The sequence below is a fragment of the Lathamus discolor genome, chromosome 3, assembly GCF_037157495.1.
Source record: "Lathamus discolor isolate bLatDis1 chromosome 3, bLatDis1.hap1, whole genome shotgun sequence".
Taxonomy (NCBI): Eukaryota; Metazoa; Chordata; class Aves; order Psittaciformes; family Psittacidae; genus Lathamus; species Lathamus discolor.
The window spans coordinates 22,699,850-22,721,510 of record NC_088886.1 but is presented as its reverse complement, the minus strand read 5'-3'; the positions used below and the strand labels follow the sequence as shown (position 1 = coordinate 22,721,510).

The window sequence follows — 21,661 nt, the reverse complement described above, 5'->3', positions numbered from 1 at the left end:
TTCCCCAGCCCCTGGATATGAAGAGCTGGGAGTTTTGAAATGTTTCAAGGGGTAAGAAAGCCCCAAGTCCCAGCAGAGCAGTGAAACACTGTCAGGATGCTAAGCATGGTCTGAAAGCACACCTGATAACAGGAGGCAGGGTTTTGTCAATCAGATATTTAAACAGAGCTGTTGCTAGAGAACATGGGAATGGTGAGTAAAGAGTCCAGCCTCTGCTCTGCCTCCCCTGCTATCATCTGTCTTTGTTTAATACCAGTAAATAGCATTTATTGGTATTAAATAAATAAGTAGCTTTTACTGGTGGGTAAAAACTCTCTGAGGGACAAAGGGAAGGGGGGATCACTAGTTGTTTTCAGTCCCTGATTTTGCAAGCTGTCATATCAGATGATACTCTCTCATCACGGTACGTATTTCATGCAATGTATCCACCAAATAATAAAGACAATATTTATTCCTTAATCTGCTCTCCTTCTGCATGTTGCACGTTATCCCTGGAAGCCTGACAGCATTCAAAGCGTTGAAGCTGCAAAGATCCTCCTCTTGGCTGCTCCCGCTGAAGTCAGTGCCACTGATCGTGGCGGGAGCAGGCTCAGATCCTGGGTACAAGCCTCTGAAGGTAATGCATTAAAAAGCCAGTGACCTGCTAAACGTAAGTCAAGCTGTGGCATAGTGGTTGGCTCACACTGAGGTCAGCATAGGGCAGGTTGCTGAGTGTGAAGTTTCAGATGAAGGCCACTAAAGCTCTATTCATTAAATGGTTTTCTGCAAACATAATTAAGAGATGGTATCAGTGAGCATCACTGCTGCATGCGCCGCTGTTGCAGCTGGGTAAATCTGAGCCCATGTAAGAGCCCTCGCAAATCAGAAGACCCCAGGCCTGCGACAGGATGCCAATAAATCACCACAGCAAACAAGCTCTGCTACTGCAGATGTCAGTAGGAGCGATGCTCCAGTGGTTGCCTGCAGTGGTGGGGAGGAATATTGCTGTTCTGAGGGGCTGGCAGCTGTGACAAGATTTGCCCTCGTGTTGATACAAGCAAAAGCTAAAAACTGTCATGTGAAGTTGTGCTGCAGGTTGGGAGGCTTGAAGGAAAACCAAAATTAATCCCAGCTGTAGCAAATTCCCAAAGTATGGGAATTAGGGAGGGGCAAGATTAGGGCCACTGTGGTACCTGGGGATAACCAAGGGCTGCAGCCCCGCTCTGAGCATCTCCAGTTTGGTCTCTCACGCTGTAAGACAGTGGATACCGAACCCTCCAGCCCCTGGGGTGTCTGTATTCCAGGGCTGCTGTGCCCCCATATGGGTGGGCTCGCTCTTAGAGTCGCCCTGGGTTTCCCTGCTCTCCCTTGTTCAGCCCCGGTGCGCATGGCATCCTGTCAGTGAGCGTGACAGTGGTGAAAGGGCAAGGGCTTTTGTAATTGTGCAACTTTTGGAGAATCCTTTTCCTTTCTCTTCCCCTCCTCCTTTGCACTGTCTTCTCTTTCTTCTCCTTTTCCCCAGCTTTCCGTGGCCTGTCAGCCCAATTTCCCTCCTCCCTCAGTTCTTATTCACCTTTATTGCATTTTCTCCTGTTCTTCCCCTCTATCTCCATCCTTGCTCTCTCCTTGGCTGATACCTCCCCATCCCCTCACCTCCTCCCCCCCTCACACCGTGCTACACTTCTTCCCATCCTCATCTCCAGCCCCATCCCCTTCCCCATCCCAGCCAACCCCAAAGAGTTCAGGATTCAAGCTGAGGCTGTCCCAGAGCTGCCATCACTTACGGGGGCGCTGGCCGGGAGATCTAGAGGGGCGGAGGCGACACGTTCGGCACCGAACGGACCCCAGAGGAGAGCAGAAACCGCAAACCGAAGCGGGGCGCCCTCCGCTGGGGGAGCCTTGGAGCCACCGCACCATCCCCTACCCCCGGCGGCAGGGGCGGGGCTAAGGCTCGGCCCCGCCCCCCCGCCGGTGCCCGCCCGCCCCGCGCGGCGGTGGGCGGTGGCGGTGGTTGCCGTGGCGATGGCGCCTTGCCGGCGGCCGGTTGGCTGTTGGGCCGGCTGACGGCTGGGAGGCGGTGGCGGGGCGGCGGGACGGCGAAGATGGCGGCGGCGGCGGAGGAGGTGGAGGCGGCGGTGGCGGGGCGGCGCTGAGGAGGCCCGAGGCGGGCTGAGGAGTGGCGGGGCGGGCGGGCGGGGGCCCATGTGTTGCGGCGGCCCCCCCCCGCCCCCCACTACCGGCGGCGGCGGCCCCTTAGCAGCGAGGCGCCGCTGAGGCGGCTCCGCGGGCAACGAGCGAGCGCGGCCCCGGCCCGGCGGCGGCAGCAGCAGCAGCAGGATGAAGTTCGCCGAGCACCTCGCAGCGCACATCACCCCTGAGTGGAGGAAGCAGTACATCCAGTATGAGGTAAGGCCGCGCCGCCGCTTCTGCCCGCTGTCCTGTGCCGCTCGGCGGGGTTTGGATGTCCCCCGTGCCTCCTCGGGGCAGAGCGGTCGGTTCCCGGGAAGTGCCGCCCGAGCGGCATGGGTGTCCTGCCGCACATAGCGGCCGCCGGCCGTGCGGGGCGGTGCGAGGCAGCTCCCCTGCCCGGCGGCGGTGCCGGGCGGCCAGCAGCTTCCCGCCTGTCTGCTGGGCTGGAGGACGGTGCAGGGAGAACGCGTTTATCCGCCCCGAGGAGAGGTTCCGGCTCTTGCCGCCCCCCAGAGCCCGGGGCCGCGCGAAGGAGAAGCGCTGGGTGGCCGGTTAATGAACTGATTGGTGCCGGTAACCTTTCGGTGTGGGGCGAAGGTCAGGAGGGATGTGGAGCCGGAGCGACCGCGGTCGGGGGCTGCGCAGCGCACGGGTCCCGGGCGTCTCCGGCGGGCCCGGCCGCAGCCCTCGGCGCAGCCCCGCTGCTGGCAGCGCCGTTTTTCAGCACCACCGCCAGTTCTCCGCGCCGGCAGGCAGAGGAGGGGTGACTTTGGGAGGCGGCTCAGCCTCCAACTGCGGCTCCAAGGGCAAGACCCAGGGGCGAGCTGGCGGGGCAGCACCCACCCCCTCGTAGCCGGAGGCCAAGCCTTCCTTTCCTGCAGGCGTTGCCCTGCGAAGGGCCACAGGCTTGTCTGGTAATGCTGACAGCTTACCTGACTCAGAACACGGCAGTAAACCTGGCATCGACCGCCTTTTTGTTTTTTAAATACGGCTAGTGAGGCTTTGCACCTCGCTATTTCGTACTTGCTTTCAGGTGAACCGCGCGGATCGGGACATTTATGAACGCTGTTTACACAAAGTTCTGCTGCATTAAGCATGAATTATTTGCATAATTCAGCTTTTCAGGTTTTATTATGCCAACTACGTAAAGGTCACAATGTTTCAGATTTATCATAACGGTGCTTGACTTCAGTTTAACTAGCTGAAGATGAAGGTGGTTATTTGCAGCAAAGCCATTTCCTATTTCAGCATTAGCAGTAAAAGGGTTTGGTGCTAGTGATGTCGGTCTTTTCCACAAGTAATAATTAAACCTAGACAACAGAAAGCTGATTATAGCAGACCCATGATCAGCAAAACTTCTTGACTAATTGAGTCACTCAAAACCATGCAATATTTGTTATCATTTGGAGGCCTGTATTTTCTCTCTAGAACTATAATAGCAATTTATTTATTATATCCCTATTAATCTCTCTGCATTTGCAAGGAAAATCACATATAACTTACCTTGCTTTGTTATAATCCTGAACTTGAAAAGTTTATATCTGCTCTTTTGACTGTTCCTTTGTTTTCCTTTACCTGACTGCAAAGGAACAGATGTTTAGATTAAAACTGCAGCTGGATTTGACTTTAGAACAAAATTGCAATTTCTTTGAATTATGTGGAGAACTAGATGACCAAATAATGCATCAGTCTTTGAGAGGAGGAAAACCATTGTCTTGATAAAGTACCAGCTTAGCTCTGCATCATGTCTTTGATGCATTATCTGTGCAATAGTTGTTTTCTGTTCCTGGAAATGGAAAGCTTGCCTATCTATCTAAGAGAAGATTTAGTGGTGGGTTGGAGGTGAAGGAAAGGAGGAAATAGATGGGCAAAAGATTTGGCTGCATGCTGACCGGGCAGGTGTAGAGGGAGGGTAAAGGAAACCCCAGTGGATTATAGCACCTTGATTAATGTGTGAAGAACTCTGCTGCTTATCGGTTACTGTTTTCATTTTAGGAGGTTAATTATCAGATGTTTTAACTAGGGCAGTATCATGATGTCATTCTCCTTTCCCCCATCCCAATACAAAATAAAGGCAGATTTCAGTAAAAACTTCCTTCAAGTTGTTACTCTTTCTAGACTTCGAGTAATCTCCTTGAATAGGTAGCTTAATGTAGAGTGAATGAAAATTTAAAACCCACCCGCATTTTTAATAATAAGTTTCAAAACTCTTTGTTTCCCTTGCTGCAGCTGGCTGAATGTGAGTCAGCCTGCTCCTCATGCATATTACAGTGATGGAATTGCCTGGCATTTATTATTCAATAACTGGTGGTCGTGAGGGTGTGGTGTGTAGAAGGCTGGCGCTACCCTGGTTTACTTGTTGATTATACTTGAGGTAAAACCATACAGCCCACCTTTGTCAAAAAAAATCGGGGTTGTTGATTAGCAAACGTAAAGGCAATAGCTGTTCGTGCGCAGTATTGCTTACAGCATGCCTCATAGTAAAATTAAAAAAAAAAAAGTATATTTAGTAGTATTACAGTGGTTTTTCATCTGACAGTTTGTATCTTTTCCCTCTTAATTAAAACGGTAACCAAGCACTGTTTCAGAGGGGGATCTTGCTGTGTAGGATTTTAACTCTGAAAAAATTATTCCTGTTTCCAGGGACTTCCTGTGTCAAGTTCAAGATGCTGGTAAAAAGACTACAGGATGGCATAGAGGTGGCTTTCTTTAAGTCATTCTGCATCATAAAGCTTATATGTAGTCTTCTTATTTTGGTGTTATTTCCACTGGAGAGCAAGTAACTTGGGCAGTCAGACAGCCCCAAACTGTAGTAAGACCCAGGTAACCTCTGAGATCCTCACCAAACTGTCTTTGTTTTGATAGGAAGGACTGTGGCTGCAAGGAGCTTTGCCTCCCATAAATTGCCATTTAGACTAGGAGTGGGGTGTAATGTTTTGCTGATAATGTTGTGTTTTGAATACATAAAAACGTAGTTTCATTTTCAGATGGTCTTTAACAATTTACAGTCTTCAGAGTTCTTACCATTAACATAATCTTTCTCTCCACAATAATCTGTTTAAGTATTTTATAATTGTGCTAGTAGGAGGTATGGAAGTTGCCTGCGCTCAGGGCAGATATTTGGTCAGTGGAAGTGCTTTAGAGAGAGAGAAATCTACTAATTTTCTCTAAACTGGCAAAAAGGAGGTGTATTTTGATAGCTGTGGTTTAGATACTTTTCTTTCAGCCAAAGCTCAGCAGTAACCATTACTGTATGCCTGCTTTTTGAGAAAGAGCACTGGGCCTGTAGAGGAGAGGAAAAATGGTGACATACTCTGTTCTGTTTCATTCAGCATTTTGCAAAGGCATTTGCCATGGCTGAGTCAATGTTAAGATGGAGCTTTACGCAAATTTTGACTTGATTTGACTTTCCATTCCAAATTTCTATTCTAAAGATTGTGTGAAAGCATGCAAATTGTATGTCACATTTACTACACAAACTCCATTCCCAAGCAGTGTTCTTTGAAACCTAAGATAGTACAAGTGATCAGGAGGGTTTTATATAAGAACTAGTGGCAATAACATAATACATGATCCCAATGTAAAGGAGCATTTCTGCTGTGGAAGTACTGAGTGTCATTATCAGAGTACTCCCTGGATGTGATTAAAACAATGTATTGACAAATACTTAATTTGTGGAAATGCTTGTTAATTATGTTAAATGCTAAATATGCCAGTTTTAAGCAACTTTTGTCCTAATTTCAGTGGCTGTCATCAAAAAGCTTCCTATTTGTTAAAAGTAATGCTTCAAGTTTCTGTACTATCGTCTCTGTGCAAAGACCGCAGTGTGCCCAGCCTGTGAAGTGCTGGCTGCCACGCACATGCACCTGGGCACTCTGCTCCCCCAGCTGCTGTGTCTGCAGTGTGGAGCAGGCATGTTCTCACCATGCAGCTGAACAGTGACACATGGATGTGCCCTGACCTTGGCAATGGTGAGATTTGCTCACCTTGTTTTAGGGGATCTGTCAGCGTATCTTCTTCTGTAAAGTCAGTAGCATTTTCCTAGAGAAATTATTGCTGCAGTGTGCACTGCTTCTATGCACTTCTTGTCTTAAAACCTTCAGTTTTGGACTGTTCATTTGCTCTTCAGTTCTTTTGGTGTAAAGATAACATACAAAACCAAACAAATTCCCATATTTGTCTGTCAGACAACAGAATTCTCTTTTTCACATAGTCAGTACCGAACAAACTCAGATAATTCTCAGATGAATTTCAGCGGATGCTTTTTTGCCTAAGAGCATGTTTCACTGCATTTAATGTGCTTTTTTTTTGGTTACTAGTTCTTTGTTTATCCACCAGCCATGCTGCAGATTTCCTTTGCTCTCGTGTCCATCTCTGGACTGCTTTTCGGAGAAAGAGGAGAGCATTGTTCCATCTGCTCAGACTTCTAAATGGAAGCGTACGTCTGCATGTCTGGCTGATGGAAACTTGGTGGAATTTTACAGTTGCCAGATGGCAGTTTTGTTTCAGTTAATCTGGCCTGAATTTGCTTATCTGGATGCAGAAGTCTGATGGTATTTTCAAAGAAAAAGTGCTTTATGTCTTTGAAATTGCAGCATCTGGGAAAGAAGGAGGATCAGAACATCAGTTATTACAGGTGCAAAGTCCATGGGAGAGATGGGTAAAAGGTACAAGCAGGTGACTTTTATTCCTTTTTAAGGAGACTCCAGGCTTTAAGTACTTTTGCCTTTGGAGAAGAGAAACAGTTTACTAAGTTTCAGAAATTAATTTCTGAGACGCAGCCTCCATCAGGAAGTAGGAGGGGAAAATGAAACTGATAGCTGAGGTAGCCTGCTTGCCTTTAGAGTCTCTCTTCCAGAAACAGGCTTTCAGTTTCTGGGAGGTAGCCAGTTCTGCTCGTCAAACCCTGCTTCATGATAGGCAGTTCACACCCAGGCTTGCCACCTCCTGACACAAATCTGTTGTGCTATTTCACTATTTGTCCTTCTGGGTGTTAGCGGACGAGCTTAGAAGAGCATAAGCAGTTTGAAAGCTACTCATTTAAAACAGCATTTTGTTTGAGTGCTTTAGGGTTTTTGTCCTTGAATTTATTCACTCTTAAGGTTTGTCAGGTGCATTTGTAAGTCTGTTTTCTTTCAGCCTTTTTTTTTGTTGTTGTTGGTATTGTTCTCTGATACACGTTTATGCAAGTTTACTGTGAGTCCTAAGTGTATCGCAGCACAACTTAAAATAAGGGAATAATCCTTTTTTGTCTGGTTTTAGGGCAGAAAGAGTAAATCTTAAACTTTTGAAGTTGTCAGTGATAGTTAACTTCTTGGAACAATAATTTCTAAAATTCTGTATCTAGAGGAATAAGTACTTTAGGTGTGAAGGAATACTGAACCTTTCACTTGCGGGTTATTGGTTTAGTCTCATAGGTCAGGTAAGCAGTAACAAAATCTGCTGTCCTGCAGCTGTCAGATTGTAATATATCAGTCTGCATGGGGAGAGGTCTGTGGGGTAACTGACACCTTCAGCTTTCAAGATTGTTTAGTGGAGAACCTCTGTGCTGTGATCCTTTTTTATTTATTTGTTTATAATGGCTGATAAAACCAGAGATAGGAATTAACCTAGGAATAGGAGATAGGAATAAAACCAGAGATAGGATAGGATAGTGTGAGTTTACCTCTGTCTGGGTTAAGGAACGGCATTCTTAGTACAGTGACTTTCAGCTTGCTGTCTCTTCAGGTTTGTTTATCCTATGTTTTGTGGTTGTGGAAAAAGTTACAGGTAGGCAAGGGTGACAAGTGGGATGACAAAGGCGGAAGGATTTTTGACCACTTGGTGCATGGAGGCAAATCATGAGCTGCTGACCAGTGAGTGAGTCACGGGAGGGGAAAAGGACTGAAGTGACTAGTGTTCGAGAGGCATTTTAGGAAAGAACCAACGGTGGAGGAGAGCTGTGCCCCTGGAAGGAGGATCGTTTAGCAGAGGCTCAGTTGAGAATACAATTATGCAAGTGACCTTTGTTGGGACCTCTGTGGACTCAGGAGTCAGACCTTTGAGAGGTGTCTGAACTGCTGGTGTAGCTTGCCACCTAGGATATCTTGTGATAAACAGACGTGTCCTTTAGACCTTGTATTTACTTAACAGGATTGTAACCACCATGTTACAACAGAGCTGAGTTTTCAGCTGCTGAGTTTGTGGAGTTATTTGCCTTGAGGGTATTAGGGTATTTGCTGTTTAGGCTCTGATGTTTTGACCTGGGGCATGATGACACAAAAGATGGTAAATGCAGAGATGTAGGAGTATAGAAATATAGGATATGTTGGGAAGCAGACAGGAGAGAAACAAACTAAAAAGACCTGAATGTCTTCTGCTAGATTTCTGCGGGCTCAGAAGTGAGGGAATAAAATCTAGTTTTTGCAGCAGCTGCATGTGAAGCACGCCATGTTCAGTATGTGCATTAAGATGCCTGTCTTTATCAGATGATGCAGGGTGAGTGTAAACAAATAACTTTGCAATAGGAGTGGGTCCTTCCTGGTGGCTTCTAATTCCAAAGTTATTTAAAGTTACTTGTTCAGCCATTGATCTGAAATCAGTTTAATTCTTGCTTGCACTTGTGATGTGTGAGAGAACAAATCTTTAGTCTGTGACTGGAATAATAGCAGCATCTTAATAACTGTCTGAAAAGAGGCCTTTGGAAAAGGAGCTGTAAGTGATAAGGTTTTTGATGCGGTGCCTCACTCCTGGCTCTGGTAACAGGAGTGCTCAGTATTTAGCTGTAGGACCACTTTGCCTCCTAGTCCTGCTGCCTGTGCTGCTCATCTCTTGCAACCAGCAATCTGAGTGTGAGTGAGCGGCTTGTTCTGTGGTATCTGGGAGGCAGCTCAGCCTGCCTCCAGGACCTGAAGATTTAGTTAATAATTTTGGCTGGTGTTAATGTTGTCATTTAGTTTCCACCTCAAGAGAAGGCCAGCACCCATGGTTCCCTAATCTCCTTCATCATGCTGTCTTCAGTTTTTGGGATGTATCTGTATTTCTGTACTTCTATATAATGGTGATAAGAAATCCCTGAGGCTGTTTTTCCTCCATTTGCCTTGACAAACTCCTTTGTGTCATGCAACAGTTTTGTTGTTGTTGTGTGTATTTTGTTTTGTTTTGTTTTTAATGTGAAACCTTTTAGGTCCTATCAACCAGGAAACATTTTTCCGAAGGAAGATATTGATACAGTTACAGTAATTTTTATAGGTTAGTAAGGTATCAGGCTTTAGTCAGTAAACATGAGCTTGTGTTTCTTTCCTTAACAAAAGAACACGCGATAGCACTGGCATCACATACCATAGTTTTCTGTGTAAGTCTGGAGGATAAAAGAGCATTAGTTGCATTTGTTCTCAAGCAGGCATATAAAAAATGTTATTTGTTTGTTATTTTAAACTTTAACTGTGTTCTTTGTTCTTTCCCTCTCCCTTGCAGGCTTTGAAAGAGATGCTATATGCAGCTGTGGACCAGGCCCCTTCTATAGAAGGTAAGGAAATTGTAACAGAGAATCATGTTTTTCTTGGCATTGGGTGCTGGACACATAGTTTTGCTACTTTCCTGTCCTCAGTCCTCCTAAACTGGTAAACTTAATACAGTGATGGGCAAATGCCTGGCCTTTCACAGCCTGCATGCTATTTTTGTTTGTTAGAACTCTTTGTCCTCTGTCATTAGGACAATAAATGACTTTGTATAGTTCGGGACTTCAACAGCTGGATTCCTCCTGCTTATAAGGGCATTCACTGGTGGAAGCACTTTCTTCATCATTTGAGAATAGAGCTTTGTTTTCATGTGACAGCTAGCCACTTTGGGAGATAATTGTGCTAGAGAGATACTGGTTTCTGGTTTGTTACTGGTGATTTCAACTGTAGGAGTCTCATCCTTTTGTTCCGTGTCCTCCATGAATGCTGTGCTACCTCTCGTACGTACACGAGTATGTTTTCTTGTTTGCATGTGTTTATTGCCACTGATTTCTCCAGATTGTTTTACTACAACATTTGGTTTTAAGCTCACTGCCTTTTGAATAGTTTATTTAATTAAATTATGATCTGTGCAAAATGTCTCAATAGAGCCCTTTATCTATCTTCTTCTTTTCATTGTCTTTGAAGTACTGAATAGTTTTTGCCTTTATGTTGCTTCACTCCGTATTTTCTTGCCCTTCGTGTGGTTTTCAAGCTGGTTTTTTTAACCTCCTTACCTTTATTATTTTCTCTTTGATAGTAGTGCAGCGTTAATATCAGTAACCTCTTTGGATGGAGCTCTGGGCTTCTTTCTTGAATATTTATAGAGCAGAAGAACAACTGCTGCCTCTAGGGTAGTCAGTTGGCTAACATCAGTACTGATAGTCAATGTTAACTTACTAACTACTTTGTGTTGACTGGAATTGGGAGATGAGGTATGACACTTATAATAATGTGGATTTTTTTTTTCTTAATTTAACTCTACATTGTCTTTGATTAGAATTCTAAAACAAAAACTGCAGTAGTTAAAGTGTGTGTGTGATGGAACAATCTGTCCTTATACTCTCTAGAAGTGCAGTCTTAGCTGAAAACTTAATTGAAGCTGTGCTCAGATGAGTATAATCTTTAGGTATAACCTGACACTTAGTTGCTCTCTTGATTCAGCCTGCTAATTTTGTTAAGTCTATCAATCTTTTCTCTAAAGTGCAGGTCCTAGAACTAGATTGCCGAAGGTTACGGTCCAAGCATAATCTAAAATATGAGTTATCTTTGGAAAACTGAGGAAAACTTGCCAGAAATACACTGGCAAAAGAGGAAAATCTTGCTTTTTTTTTTTTTTTTTGAGTTGCAAAATTGCTTAAAACCCACCCATGAACCTTTTTCCCCAACAGTACAAGACCAGTTTTCTAGCTAAGAGGAACTAAAGTGTTTTGTGTGGGCCAAAGTGACTATTAACCAGACACAATTTACTAATTTTGTTGAAAATCCAGCATTAGTTTTATGGTAGACTGGAGCACTTAAAGACCTTTTTTTTTTTTTTTTTCCCCTTCCTTTCTTCTATCCATCATTATATTATTGACAATGGGAGCAAATAGTGTCTGTGCTAATAATTTTTTTAGTCAAATGTCTGAATGTGACTTACTTACTAAATTTTGCTTGTGGTACCTAGAATTTCAAGGCAGGATTTTTGTTGCTAGGTGTCGAACTCTGAAGTGTTGTCATTCAGCATTTTGATTTCTTGTTTTCAGTGCTTGTGGTATGCTGATGTTCTGTAATGTGCTGTGATGTCTTTGTGTAAACATATTTGGCAAAGGAAGAAAAGGTGAAGAATAAAATGGTACAATATTATAGTTACGCTCTTTTAAATGTGAAAAGAATTTTAACTTGTGCTTCTACCTCTTGATGGTTTTAAAACCTCAACAAAAGGAAAGTAATGACTTTACATAAGTAGAAAAATGTTCTATTTATTTTTGGGGGGCTTTGTTCTCTTCCTCTGTACAGCATAAAATGAAGTAATCCAAATTGTTTTGAACCAATCATATTAAACTGTCTTCCCTGACCACCTCTAAGTAGAGAGCAGCTATACTGATCCCTTCCCCTTTTGTTCATTAAGAGAATGTGAGTATGTGCATAGCAGTTGGATTATTTTTAAAGTTTTTTTCAGTGTGCTGCTTCCCTCTCTTTCTCTCTGCTGAGTCTGTTTTGCTTTGTAGTCTCTGGGTCCCTCTCTGAAAATTGTGTGTTGCTTAGGATGGGACAGGCTATTTGCTGGAGTGGCTGAGCTGTCTGTATATGGGCAGGTCTAAGCCAGTGGATTCTTCTACTGTTGCCTATAGGAGTGCAGAGGTGAGAGGGAGGATGGATGGCTTTCCATGAGCTGTAGCTTTAAGGAAGGCTTGTACTGGAAATGGATCAAGATCAGGCATTTCTCCATGCTTGTTGCTTACTTCCTTCTTCTTTAAGCCCTTCTGTTCTTGTTCATAGAAGCCTTAGGCCAGAGTTAGTGTACGACGGCATATAAACTGTGCCCAAAACACAGCTCAAGTCCCTATCAGAGGAGATGGAGCAAGTTCCATGAACTTTGTGGGGGATGCAGCAGCTATTGTTGGGGGCTGGCTGTTGGCCTGCATGTTTTCATTTTAATATGGATTTTGCAATGGATGCTTCTATGTCAATTTAAGCTTAGCGCAGAAACTACCTGAGTGTGCTACTGAAAACCAGTTTATGAGCCTAATGTAATCTCGCTTTAGATTGGTCTAACTAACCCTGCTTTCTAGTTGATTGCAGACATCCTGTAGACATGCACAGTTGATTTTGATTTACCTTACATGTATTGTAAAGCTGTCACATTGGACCGTGAAGAAAAGGGAACTTTGTATACCAAAGCTTAGTTCTTACTCTGCTCAGCTGGATGTTAAATTCAGTACTTGTGAATGAGTTTCTTAGATTTCTGTTGCAGGATGCTTATTATGTCGGTTGGTAAAAATTGTATGTATACAGAAATGCTTTGTATTGCTTAGTAGTATGTTGGGAGCATTTTGGAAAGTCTTTAAAATAAAAAGTGCTACCCAACCAAGGCATGCTGTAAGTAGTAGGCAAGGCAGGTAATAGGCAAACCATCCATCATTAATAGCTTTCACTGGGTTTGTAGTTAGGAATCTCCTGTTTGTGGTTGGGATGTGAATAAACAAAGCTAACTTCAGAATGACTCTTAAACTCCGCAACTGATGGCGCTAGTGCTACTTTAGTGGATAAAGTGTTGCTGGGAAGAGGATTTTAGTTCTAAATTGTGCAATTTTTACTCTGCTCATTGTTTAGTTATATGGTGACTCTTCTCTTTGTGCTGCATTGAATTATACCCATGTCTATCTGATTTTTCCTATTTTCAGGTAATAAACATAGACTGTAATGTTAACCAGAAACTAGGTAGAGATCAGTAAACAAAACCTGTCAAGGCTGTGTGATAGGAGATTGTTTATAGCTGTCCCCTGACACTACTGCAAGGTGCTGTGACTCCCTGTGTTTCATGAGAACTACACCAGACTGTATGCATGTCTGTCTGGCAGCTGCTAGATGTACGCATAGATTTCTTTAATCTGTTCGAAGATACAAAGTAGTCAGCCAGGGGGTAAGGGGGGAGAAATGTAACAACAGTTTTTTGTATGCTAGGGTTATTCCTCCAGATGCTCATAATTTTTTACAAGGCTTTCCCCTGGTGAAACTTGCACCATCTTTCCACCTGAGTAACATCTGTACCAAATTAGTGTTTAGTCTGTTAATTCAGTCTCATACACACCAGTGAGAACAGTGTCAAATAATGCTTGATTCCCAGCTGTATGATGGGACTTGAATTTCTGAAGAATTCTTTGATGTGTGTTTGCTTTGTTCGCTGTTTGTTACATGCTGCTTTGTGTGACTAGAGCAATCTGGATGAGCTGATGCTGCCATGATGTTATTCTCAGCTTCTGAGTCTTCATGGCATGGCAGAAAGGCCTGCACGCAAGCATGTCAGGTCAGTGCGGGCAGGCACTGTTCCTTGCCTCTGGACTATCAGAAGAATTTATGACAGTTTAAACCAAGCAAGTGCTTGTTTTCTCCAAAGTAGAATGTGCAGCATTGCAAAAGCATAAAATATCGACCTCAGCTTAAGCATGTTGATTTTTTTTGCATTCATTGTTGCTTCCTCTGCTTCCTGTCCCATTTGTCACCGAAGTAAAACAGGTTACTGGACCACTGTTGCTTGGAGTCCTCCTGATTATTCCACTTGGTGAGCAGATGTGTCGGTATTTCCCCAAGCTCCTTACGATGCGGCTCTTCTCAGCTGCAATGGAGATGAAAGTGTGGCTGTAAATTATTCATTCTGATTATCTGCTTGAGTGGGCAAGGTCCACTCTAAATATTATTTCCTAGAATTATTTGTCTTTCATATACTGAAATTTAACCTCCCTTTAATACTTATGTAAACAAATGTTTCAATATCAGGTGGTACGAGAGTATTCTGTTGTATCCTCTTATGATGGAGTTTACCTATTCCGCTTAACCCTGTCCTGGGTTCAGCAGTAGCAGTCATTTTTCTCCTTAGTAGCTGGTGCAGCACTGTGTTTTGACTTTCAGCCTGTGAACAGAGCTGATAACACAAATGTTTTAGTCTGACCAAGGACTTTCTGAGCCTCATGCTCTGCCAGGGAGGAGGCAAAGCTGGGAGGAAGCAGAGACAGGACACCTGACCCAAACTAGCCAAAGAGGTTTTCCATACCACAGCACGTCATGCCCAGGATGTAACGGAGAGTTACCCGGAAGGGCTAGGGGACTGTGTGGTTGGAGTAGGTATCGGTCGGTGCTCGGTTGGGCGGTGTGGGGCGAGTTATTGGTCAGCTGGTGTTGAGGTGTTGTATTCTCTTCTCTTGTTATTTCCCTTATTACTATTATTATTATTGGTGGTAGCAGTAGTAATTTGTGTTATACCTTAGTTACTAAACTGTTCTTATCTCAACCCATGGGAGTTGCATTCTTTTGATTCTCCTCTCTGTCCCTCTGGGATTAGGGGTAGGGCAAGAAGGGGGGAGTGAGAGAGCGACTGCGTGATTTATGGCTGACTTTGTTTAAACCACAACAAACCCCAGTCCTGAATTCCAGTGGCATCTTTTGAATGAAGATCACTGCCGGTTGAAGGGCTGTGTGGGGCTGGAATGGTGTGACAGTGTAGGAGTGGAGAGTACTGGTGCTTTAAGGTAGAACTCAAACCCCAAATTAATAGGTGATGTTTAAATAACATTTGATTGGTAGGGGGCAAGCTTTAGTGGTAATGGAGATCTGCTGCTGGTACTTGTGAACATATGACCATATGGATTAATTGCGCTAGATTAGAAAAGCAAGAGGTGCAGTCTGGGACATAGTGAGAATGCCAGCACTGTTATTGTGTGGTTACACCCTTGTTTCTGCTTTCATTTGCAATGCACTTACCATGTTAACTGACAGCTACAAATCTTTAGTTTGGATTTATTTCTGTTTCTAAACAAATAAAATAGTATTATTTAGGGTGATAAGTAATCTTGGTGAGTAAGCAGGGTGTGGGAAATCACATTCTTTTTTTCCAAAGGAAGTTATGAGGCTGACAATTTTTGTTTGTTATATGCAGACATGCCTTATAGCATTGATCAAAGGCTTATGGCTTGTATGAATATGTACAGATGTCCTCTTTTATTTCAAAATAAACATTTATTTCCAGTTGTATAAGCTTACTTTGTAGTGGGTTAAGGTTTTGTTTATATGGGAATGTATAAGGCTTAACGGAGTCTTCAAGAGAGCTGCTTCACATCAACTACTGTGAAGCAGTCACAAGCAGATTAATGCTTTGTATTTATTTCATTATGTTGTTGCACACCCATAAAAGACATGGGGATCATCAGCATCCTTCTGAAGCATGCATGTGGCTGAAGGCTGGTGTCCTGCACTGTAGATGCTGGTCCTTGAATCTGAACAGTTTGTAGTTCAGCCTGGAGGCCTCAGTATCTACAGCTAATCCTTAAACTTGAAAAAAAAAAAAGAAAAAAAAAAAAGAAAAAATCCCATGACAGTCCTCAGTTGGAGACCTGATGTCAGGAATAAAGGTCAGGTTAGGTACAGAGCTAGAGTGATTGGGAGTAACTTTTTCATAGTGCAGACAACTGGTCAATACAAGTTTTGTTTTTTATCCCTGTTGCATGGACCATCAGTTCTTAAGTTGTGCCATAAGAGTACATTCAGAGCTGTCTTGGCAGCAGGGAGCAGCCCCTGCTGCTGTTACTAGGGCCTGGTGTGCTCAGGGTCCTGGCCCACATGCAGGTGCTGGTTCCTGTGGGCTGCAAGTTTGTATTTTTGTACCTGGCTGTGAACCCTTTCAGTTCTTAGAAACCACTTGCTCCAAGAAGTCTGTGGGAGAGTACCCCTGGTGCAGATGGGAGCTTCCCTGGGGCTCCCTGGGCTGGTGTGGGACCATGCAGGGTAACAAAGAAGGTTTTGGTGGGGAGGAGTTTAGCAGGTTGATCATATAGATTACTGTTTCTTTCTGAAGGAAGCTTGTGATTGCGGTTGGTTGAAACACTGGACTTCCTCACATTTTCCATTTACCCCATGGGCTGATCCTGGACTGATACATCACTTCATCCATGTGCACAAGCCGGAAAGCTCGTGTTGTTACTGAGCAAGCTTTTTTTCCTTTTCCTCTATCTTCTGAAGTGTTCTGGGTGACTTCCTCAGCAGCTCAAAAAGCTTTCAGGCATTCACACTGGGTGAAGAACTTGAGTCCTAAGTGTACCATAGAGTACAGCTTCAAGGCTTAGGGACAGGCAGTTAATTGTTTTGCAGTTTTGTTCTGTATCTTTTTTTTCTCTGTTCTTAAGCATCCTTCGATATTGTGTACTAAGAGGTGTTAAAACCAGGATAATCAAAGAGCTGTCCGTAGCTCAGGAGGTAATAGGAAAAGCTGGGCCTGGTAACCAAGGCTGGCCCATATGAAAGGGCTGCGCCTAAAGACAGTTTTCGTTTGCAAGTCTGCAAGCTGTATATTGGTTCACCTGCAGAAGGGCTGTAGATGATTCCTTAATGATGTATGTAGAGTAACAGCAACATCAGAAATGCTCAGCTGTGCCTTTTTTCTCTTTTTCCTTCCTGCATTTGCTTTCCAGTAATTTAAAAATGGCAGTCTGCTACCTCTTCAGTGGTTAGAGGAATTAACAGTGCTTGTAATTTAACTGGTGTGTGCCAGGTTACGTGTTAATGGTCGAAACCTGAAGATTGGAAAATAGAGATTCATAAAGCTTGGAAGATTGACAGACAGCTGTGCTTTCAATGAAGCACTCCTGAGACAACAGTGAAACATCAAACAACATTTTGGCTGTAGACATGAAGAAGCAGTGCACATGTATATACAAAAGGCCAGTATTTATTGCTTTGTTTCAAAAAAGGACTGCACTAGAGATCTTAACAGCAAGATTTAGTGTGCGTGTGGGAGGCAGCCTCTGGGTTTCTAGTTATCCTTTGGAGCTGTACTTGAAATAGGTGATTTGAATTATTAGACAATTAAGATTTTGGATGAGACTATAGCTACTTGGTGAATAATGCAATATGAATTAAATTTGATTGGTTTCTCTTCCCTCTTTAAAAATGCATGCTGTGGGCAAGGGAATGAGCAGAATATCCCTGGAAGGAAATCTGATTCTTCTACATCACAGCTGCTTGTAAGATGCCTTGGAAAAATGGCCAACCTGCCAATACCCCATCCTGACATCTGCATGATGCAGTGGAGGAGCAAAGGCTGTCCCTGGGCACCCTAGAGTAGTCCTTTCAGTTGTGCTACCTTAATCTTTTGTAAGGCCACACCATGCTGTGGTTACCACAATAATAGTCTCTGAACATGAGAAAGTTTTGTGTTCACTTATTGGTTTGGTTTTTTATACAGTGTATCTTGCAGCTTGCAGCTTGACCCCTTTCTAGTAAAAGAAGATAATGAATTAGTCTTAAAATGTAATCGTGCTTTTTGTAAATACATAATCTTTAACTTTAGTTACAGTGTAAAACTGCAGAATTACAGCATCTTAGTTTTACAACTCCACAGTCAAAAAAGGAGGTTAAAAATATATATTTTATTCCATTTATTATATGGCCATTTAGTTAATGTATTCTAGATTGTTTTATGCTACTTTTATTGAGTTTGATAACCTTTTTTCCCTGAATTAGTACAGCTGAAATGTAAAAGTCCAATCCTATGGTTCTGTTTCTCTGAGCAGCTTCAAGAAAATTGCAGAAAGGTGTATATATAAAGGATATTTTACTAACATCATATGACAAGAGTACCTACAGCTCATTAGTTGTAAGGCAGTAGCACTTTGAGAGTTGTGTATATTCAGCTAAAAATCACAAAGAAAAATGCAAGAGAGTACATAAATCTAATTTTAAAAATAATTACTGCTCTGTCGAGGCAGGTGACTGGTTATTGCAGCAGGCACAGAGTACCACTGGAATGGTGCAAAGCCTGCAGGCCAGCACACCCCATTCTGTCTGCCCGCGGGCACTGGTCCTTGCGTTGTGCACTCAGCAGCTCAACTTCCCCTCTGCAGAGGGGGAAGCCTTGGTTATCTCCTAGGAATGGAATACTAATTTCTGCTTCCTGATGAGAAGCTGACAAGCTATTTGACTTAAGGAGAGTCAGGCAATGTGATTGGTAAGAGGGGAATTGCATGCCATAACATACCAATATAAATGCAGTTTATTTTGCATGTGCCATATAGCTCCAAGCACACATTTAGAGTGTGTGAGAATTCTTTGCATGCTGAAATATGAGCTCTAAATAGCAAAAAGAGGCAAATTTAGCATCCAGACTGTTTATAGTCTTGATTTTATTTTTACTGTAATCGCTTAGCATGCTTTTATAAATGTTCTGAATGTATTTGTGGGGCAAAGTGCAGAGAAGCTGAAAAGATCAGTGTGAGCGAGCTGTTAATTCGGGATCTATCTTGTCCCATGGTTGCAGACTTGTCCTGACATTTGGCCAAGGCTGTTATTGTGGTAGCACCTTTGGTGGTGTCCTGTCCCTCACAGCTCTCCGGAACAGCTCTGCGAAACAGCTCAGTTCTGAGATGGAGCAGTTCAGTATCGTTGGGCCTGCCTAGTGGTCAGTCCTATAGTGTGTCAACTATATAGAGAAATGGACATCATTGGTCTAAACCGCTATTCTTTGTTCTCCTTGTTTCCTGTTCTAGCTAATTGATCACTTATAGGAGTTCAAATTATTCATAGTTGTGAATAATTTTGTATTTTTAATCCTGTGTGTTAGGTTATCAGCAGTATTTACAGTGTGGTTGTTAATCTGAACCCAGGTATGCTTTTTAGAGGCAGCTCCCTTAAGAGCATAGCTGTAGGAGTGAGCCACAGACAAGGCAGTAAAATGGGGTAATAAAGAGCAGGATTGGCTAATGTACTTACAAGGTAACTTCTGTAAACAGGTTAGTGGAATTTGGCTTGTACTTCAGTGTTTTGGTATGACAATGTCGTCTATAATCAGAGGTAGCAATTAGAAAGCAAGGAAATAAATAATCTGAAAGCCTGATAAGGCATTCTGTGTTACTTCATAGTCCTTTGTATATGCCAAATGGTCCTTGAGCTCTGCTCAAGTCAAGCCAATAAGACTTGTTTATGAAAACTTCGTGTTTCACTGGGTAAGTCAGTAAAATATGGATTGTGAATGAAATTTTGAGCAGCTGGAGGCAGAAAGGTTAGAGACAGGATGTCGAGCTTGTAGGGTTTGCCACACTTCATGAGGCCCATCTGCTGTAATGATAGTGTCTGTAAGGTAACTGCTGGTTTTGGTGAGCGCTTCAGATTCTGCAAAAATACCCCATATTAGGTGTGAGTTTTAGCATCATCAGCAGTGGGGAGCCTGCCACAGCTTTGATACTGTTCTCTTCAGCAGATGTCATCTTCATGGTGAAGCCTCAGAAAGTGACAGACCGGGAGGGACAGTGAAGTGAAAAGGTGAAGAGATTCATCTGTGTTCAGCCAATCTGCCAGGAGTGGGCCAGGGCCTGGCCTCAAGCTCTTGGAGGGGCTGCAGTGTGCAGTGGAGCTTGCCAGGCTGCTTTTGGTTCCTGGCTTATGTTTCTGTGTACATGTGGACAGTATTCTTCCCCAGCTGGTGTCTTTGGCTCTAGTGTTAGCTGTACCCATGTCTTCATACAGTGGAAGATTATTTAGCTACTGCTCTAGTCTCTGAGGCTCTAAAGGTACTGACAGAACCTGCCCCTTCAGTTTTAAAAATCAAAATGCAGCTCAGCTGGAATTGGTCTGTACCAATTTCCCATTCAGTTTCTTCTGCTTTCAGCTGGCTCCTACAGATTCAATTCCAGCTTTTGTTCTTGGCTGATTGAGCTGGGTTGATGTGGCTGTATGCTAATGCAGTGTTCTAGTTGGAGCAGATGTGCACCCGCTCACTTTCTGGCTGAGGAGGAATTCAGTGTTGGAAGGTGCACGATCTGGGTTTGGACTTGCCTAAGCACAAATCCAAGTAATGAATTAGTCATCAGACACGGAATTCATTTCCCTGGGGTCATGAAGAAGGAGGCTGGTAAGCCCAGCTGTCAGTCAGGAATTGCTGATGCAGGAGCTCTCACCAGCTGAGAAGGTTCTCCCCACCCCTGATAATATAGTAAGTGTAGGTTGCCAAATCCTTTAGTTTGGTATTTCAGAAGCAACACAAGTGCTTTGCACTGTGTGCTTAAAGTCTTTGGTCTCTTTACCTAACTTAAATAAAAATGTTAACTGGCTGTTTTGCAACCAAAGGCAGCAGACCTTAATTGTAGCAACTCTGCAGTCTTCTCTTCTACATGTGAGGCAAATTTACTGAATCCTATTTATATATTAAGCAGGGTCTGCCTGAGGGGTTTGCCCTCTTCCATCTGTTTCAGGAGTGATTTCATGGTTACTGAGGTATACAGGTGACAATGGGACAAGGTTGGGATTTTTCTGCTCCACCACCTTATGACCTTGGCTACCATTCTCAGTTTGGTTTTTTTTCCTCTCTTGTTGGTGTTCAGCTGTAGCACATAGCTCAAGGTGGCTGGTCTCATGTATGATAATAATTTTCTGAGATATTTTGAAGCTTTACCTGTCAAATAACGAAGATGAATTATGGCATTGTGTGCTGTTTTGTACATGACTAGCTCAATATCTTGTTTGAGATTTTCACTCATATGCAGTGTTTTACTCTTCAGAGTAAGTAGAAAAGGCCGGTGTAAGCATTCTTTTCCTGCCTTATGAATTTCCCTATTACAACTTCTATGTATGCTGATCCCTTGGAGAGTTGTTGTTATGGCTCCTAGCCAGCCTGTCAGTTTTTTCTGTTACCTTTGCTGGACAAACACCATATGCAGCAGCAGATAAATGAGTGATTCTCTGCTGTAGTGAGGGGAAGTGAAGTAAGAACCTCAAGATTATGGTTAATGCTGTGAGCTTTTGAATGATTGATTTATTTTAAAAAATACTGAATAACAATGCTAAAGCTTTCCAAATATTAGCTTTAGTTTGCCTGAACTTTCTGGTATTGGAAGGGCTTGATTTTTATCCAGTGCTATACTGAATTGTTCTGGAAGTGCAAAAATTAAAATATTGCAGGGGGATTTATTATGAATATTGCAAGAAGCTGGCATTAATATGAAACTGCACTTTATACTTGCATTCTTTTCTTTGAATATTTTGCAGTTACTGATTATGTTGCAGTTTGAAAACAGTCTTTTTGTCAAAGTGTAGGCTGGAGAATGGAAGTGTTCAGTTTCCAGTGCTGTAATGTTGTATAAACTCTATACCAATTACAGGAGGTCCCACTTGAAATATTCTATATTAAAATAAAAAAGAATTTTAGTGTTAAATATCACAACTTCATTGAGTTCTCTTACAAATAAATACCCACCAGATCTTAATCTTCACGTGGCTCTACTTTTGTGAGATTATTTTAAACAGAGGAAGTAAACCCCAAACTTCTC

The 21,661-nt window shown here is 43.2% G+C and overlaps 1 protein-coding gene across 1 annotated transcript in view; it reads left to right on the top strand.

Annotated features, from left to right (window-relative positions):
- The first annotated feature begins 2,110 nt into the window (after positions 1 to 2,110).
- XPR1 (xenotropic and polytropic retrovirus receptor 1) overlaps positions 2,111 to 21,661 on the top strand; it is a 112,464-nt gene continuing 92,913 nt past the window's right edge. The window contains exons 1-2 of the mRNA XM_065674045.1: positions 2,111 to 2,385; positions 9,625 to 9,676. Coding sequence (XP_065530117.1) covers positions 2,317 to 2,385; positions 9,625 to 9,676 — 121 coding nt within the window. The 5' untranslated portion in view covers positions 2,111 to 2,316. The remainder of the gene's footprint in view (positions 2,386 to 9,624; positions 9,677 to 21,661) is intronic.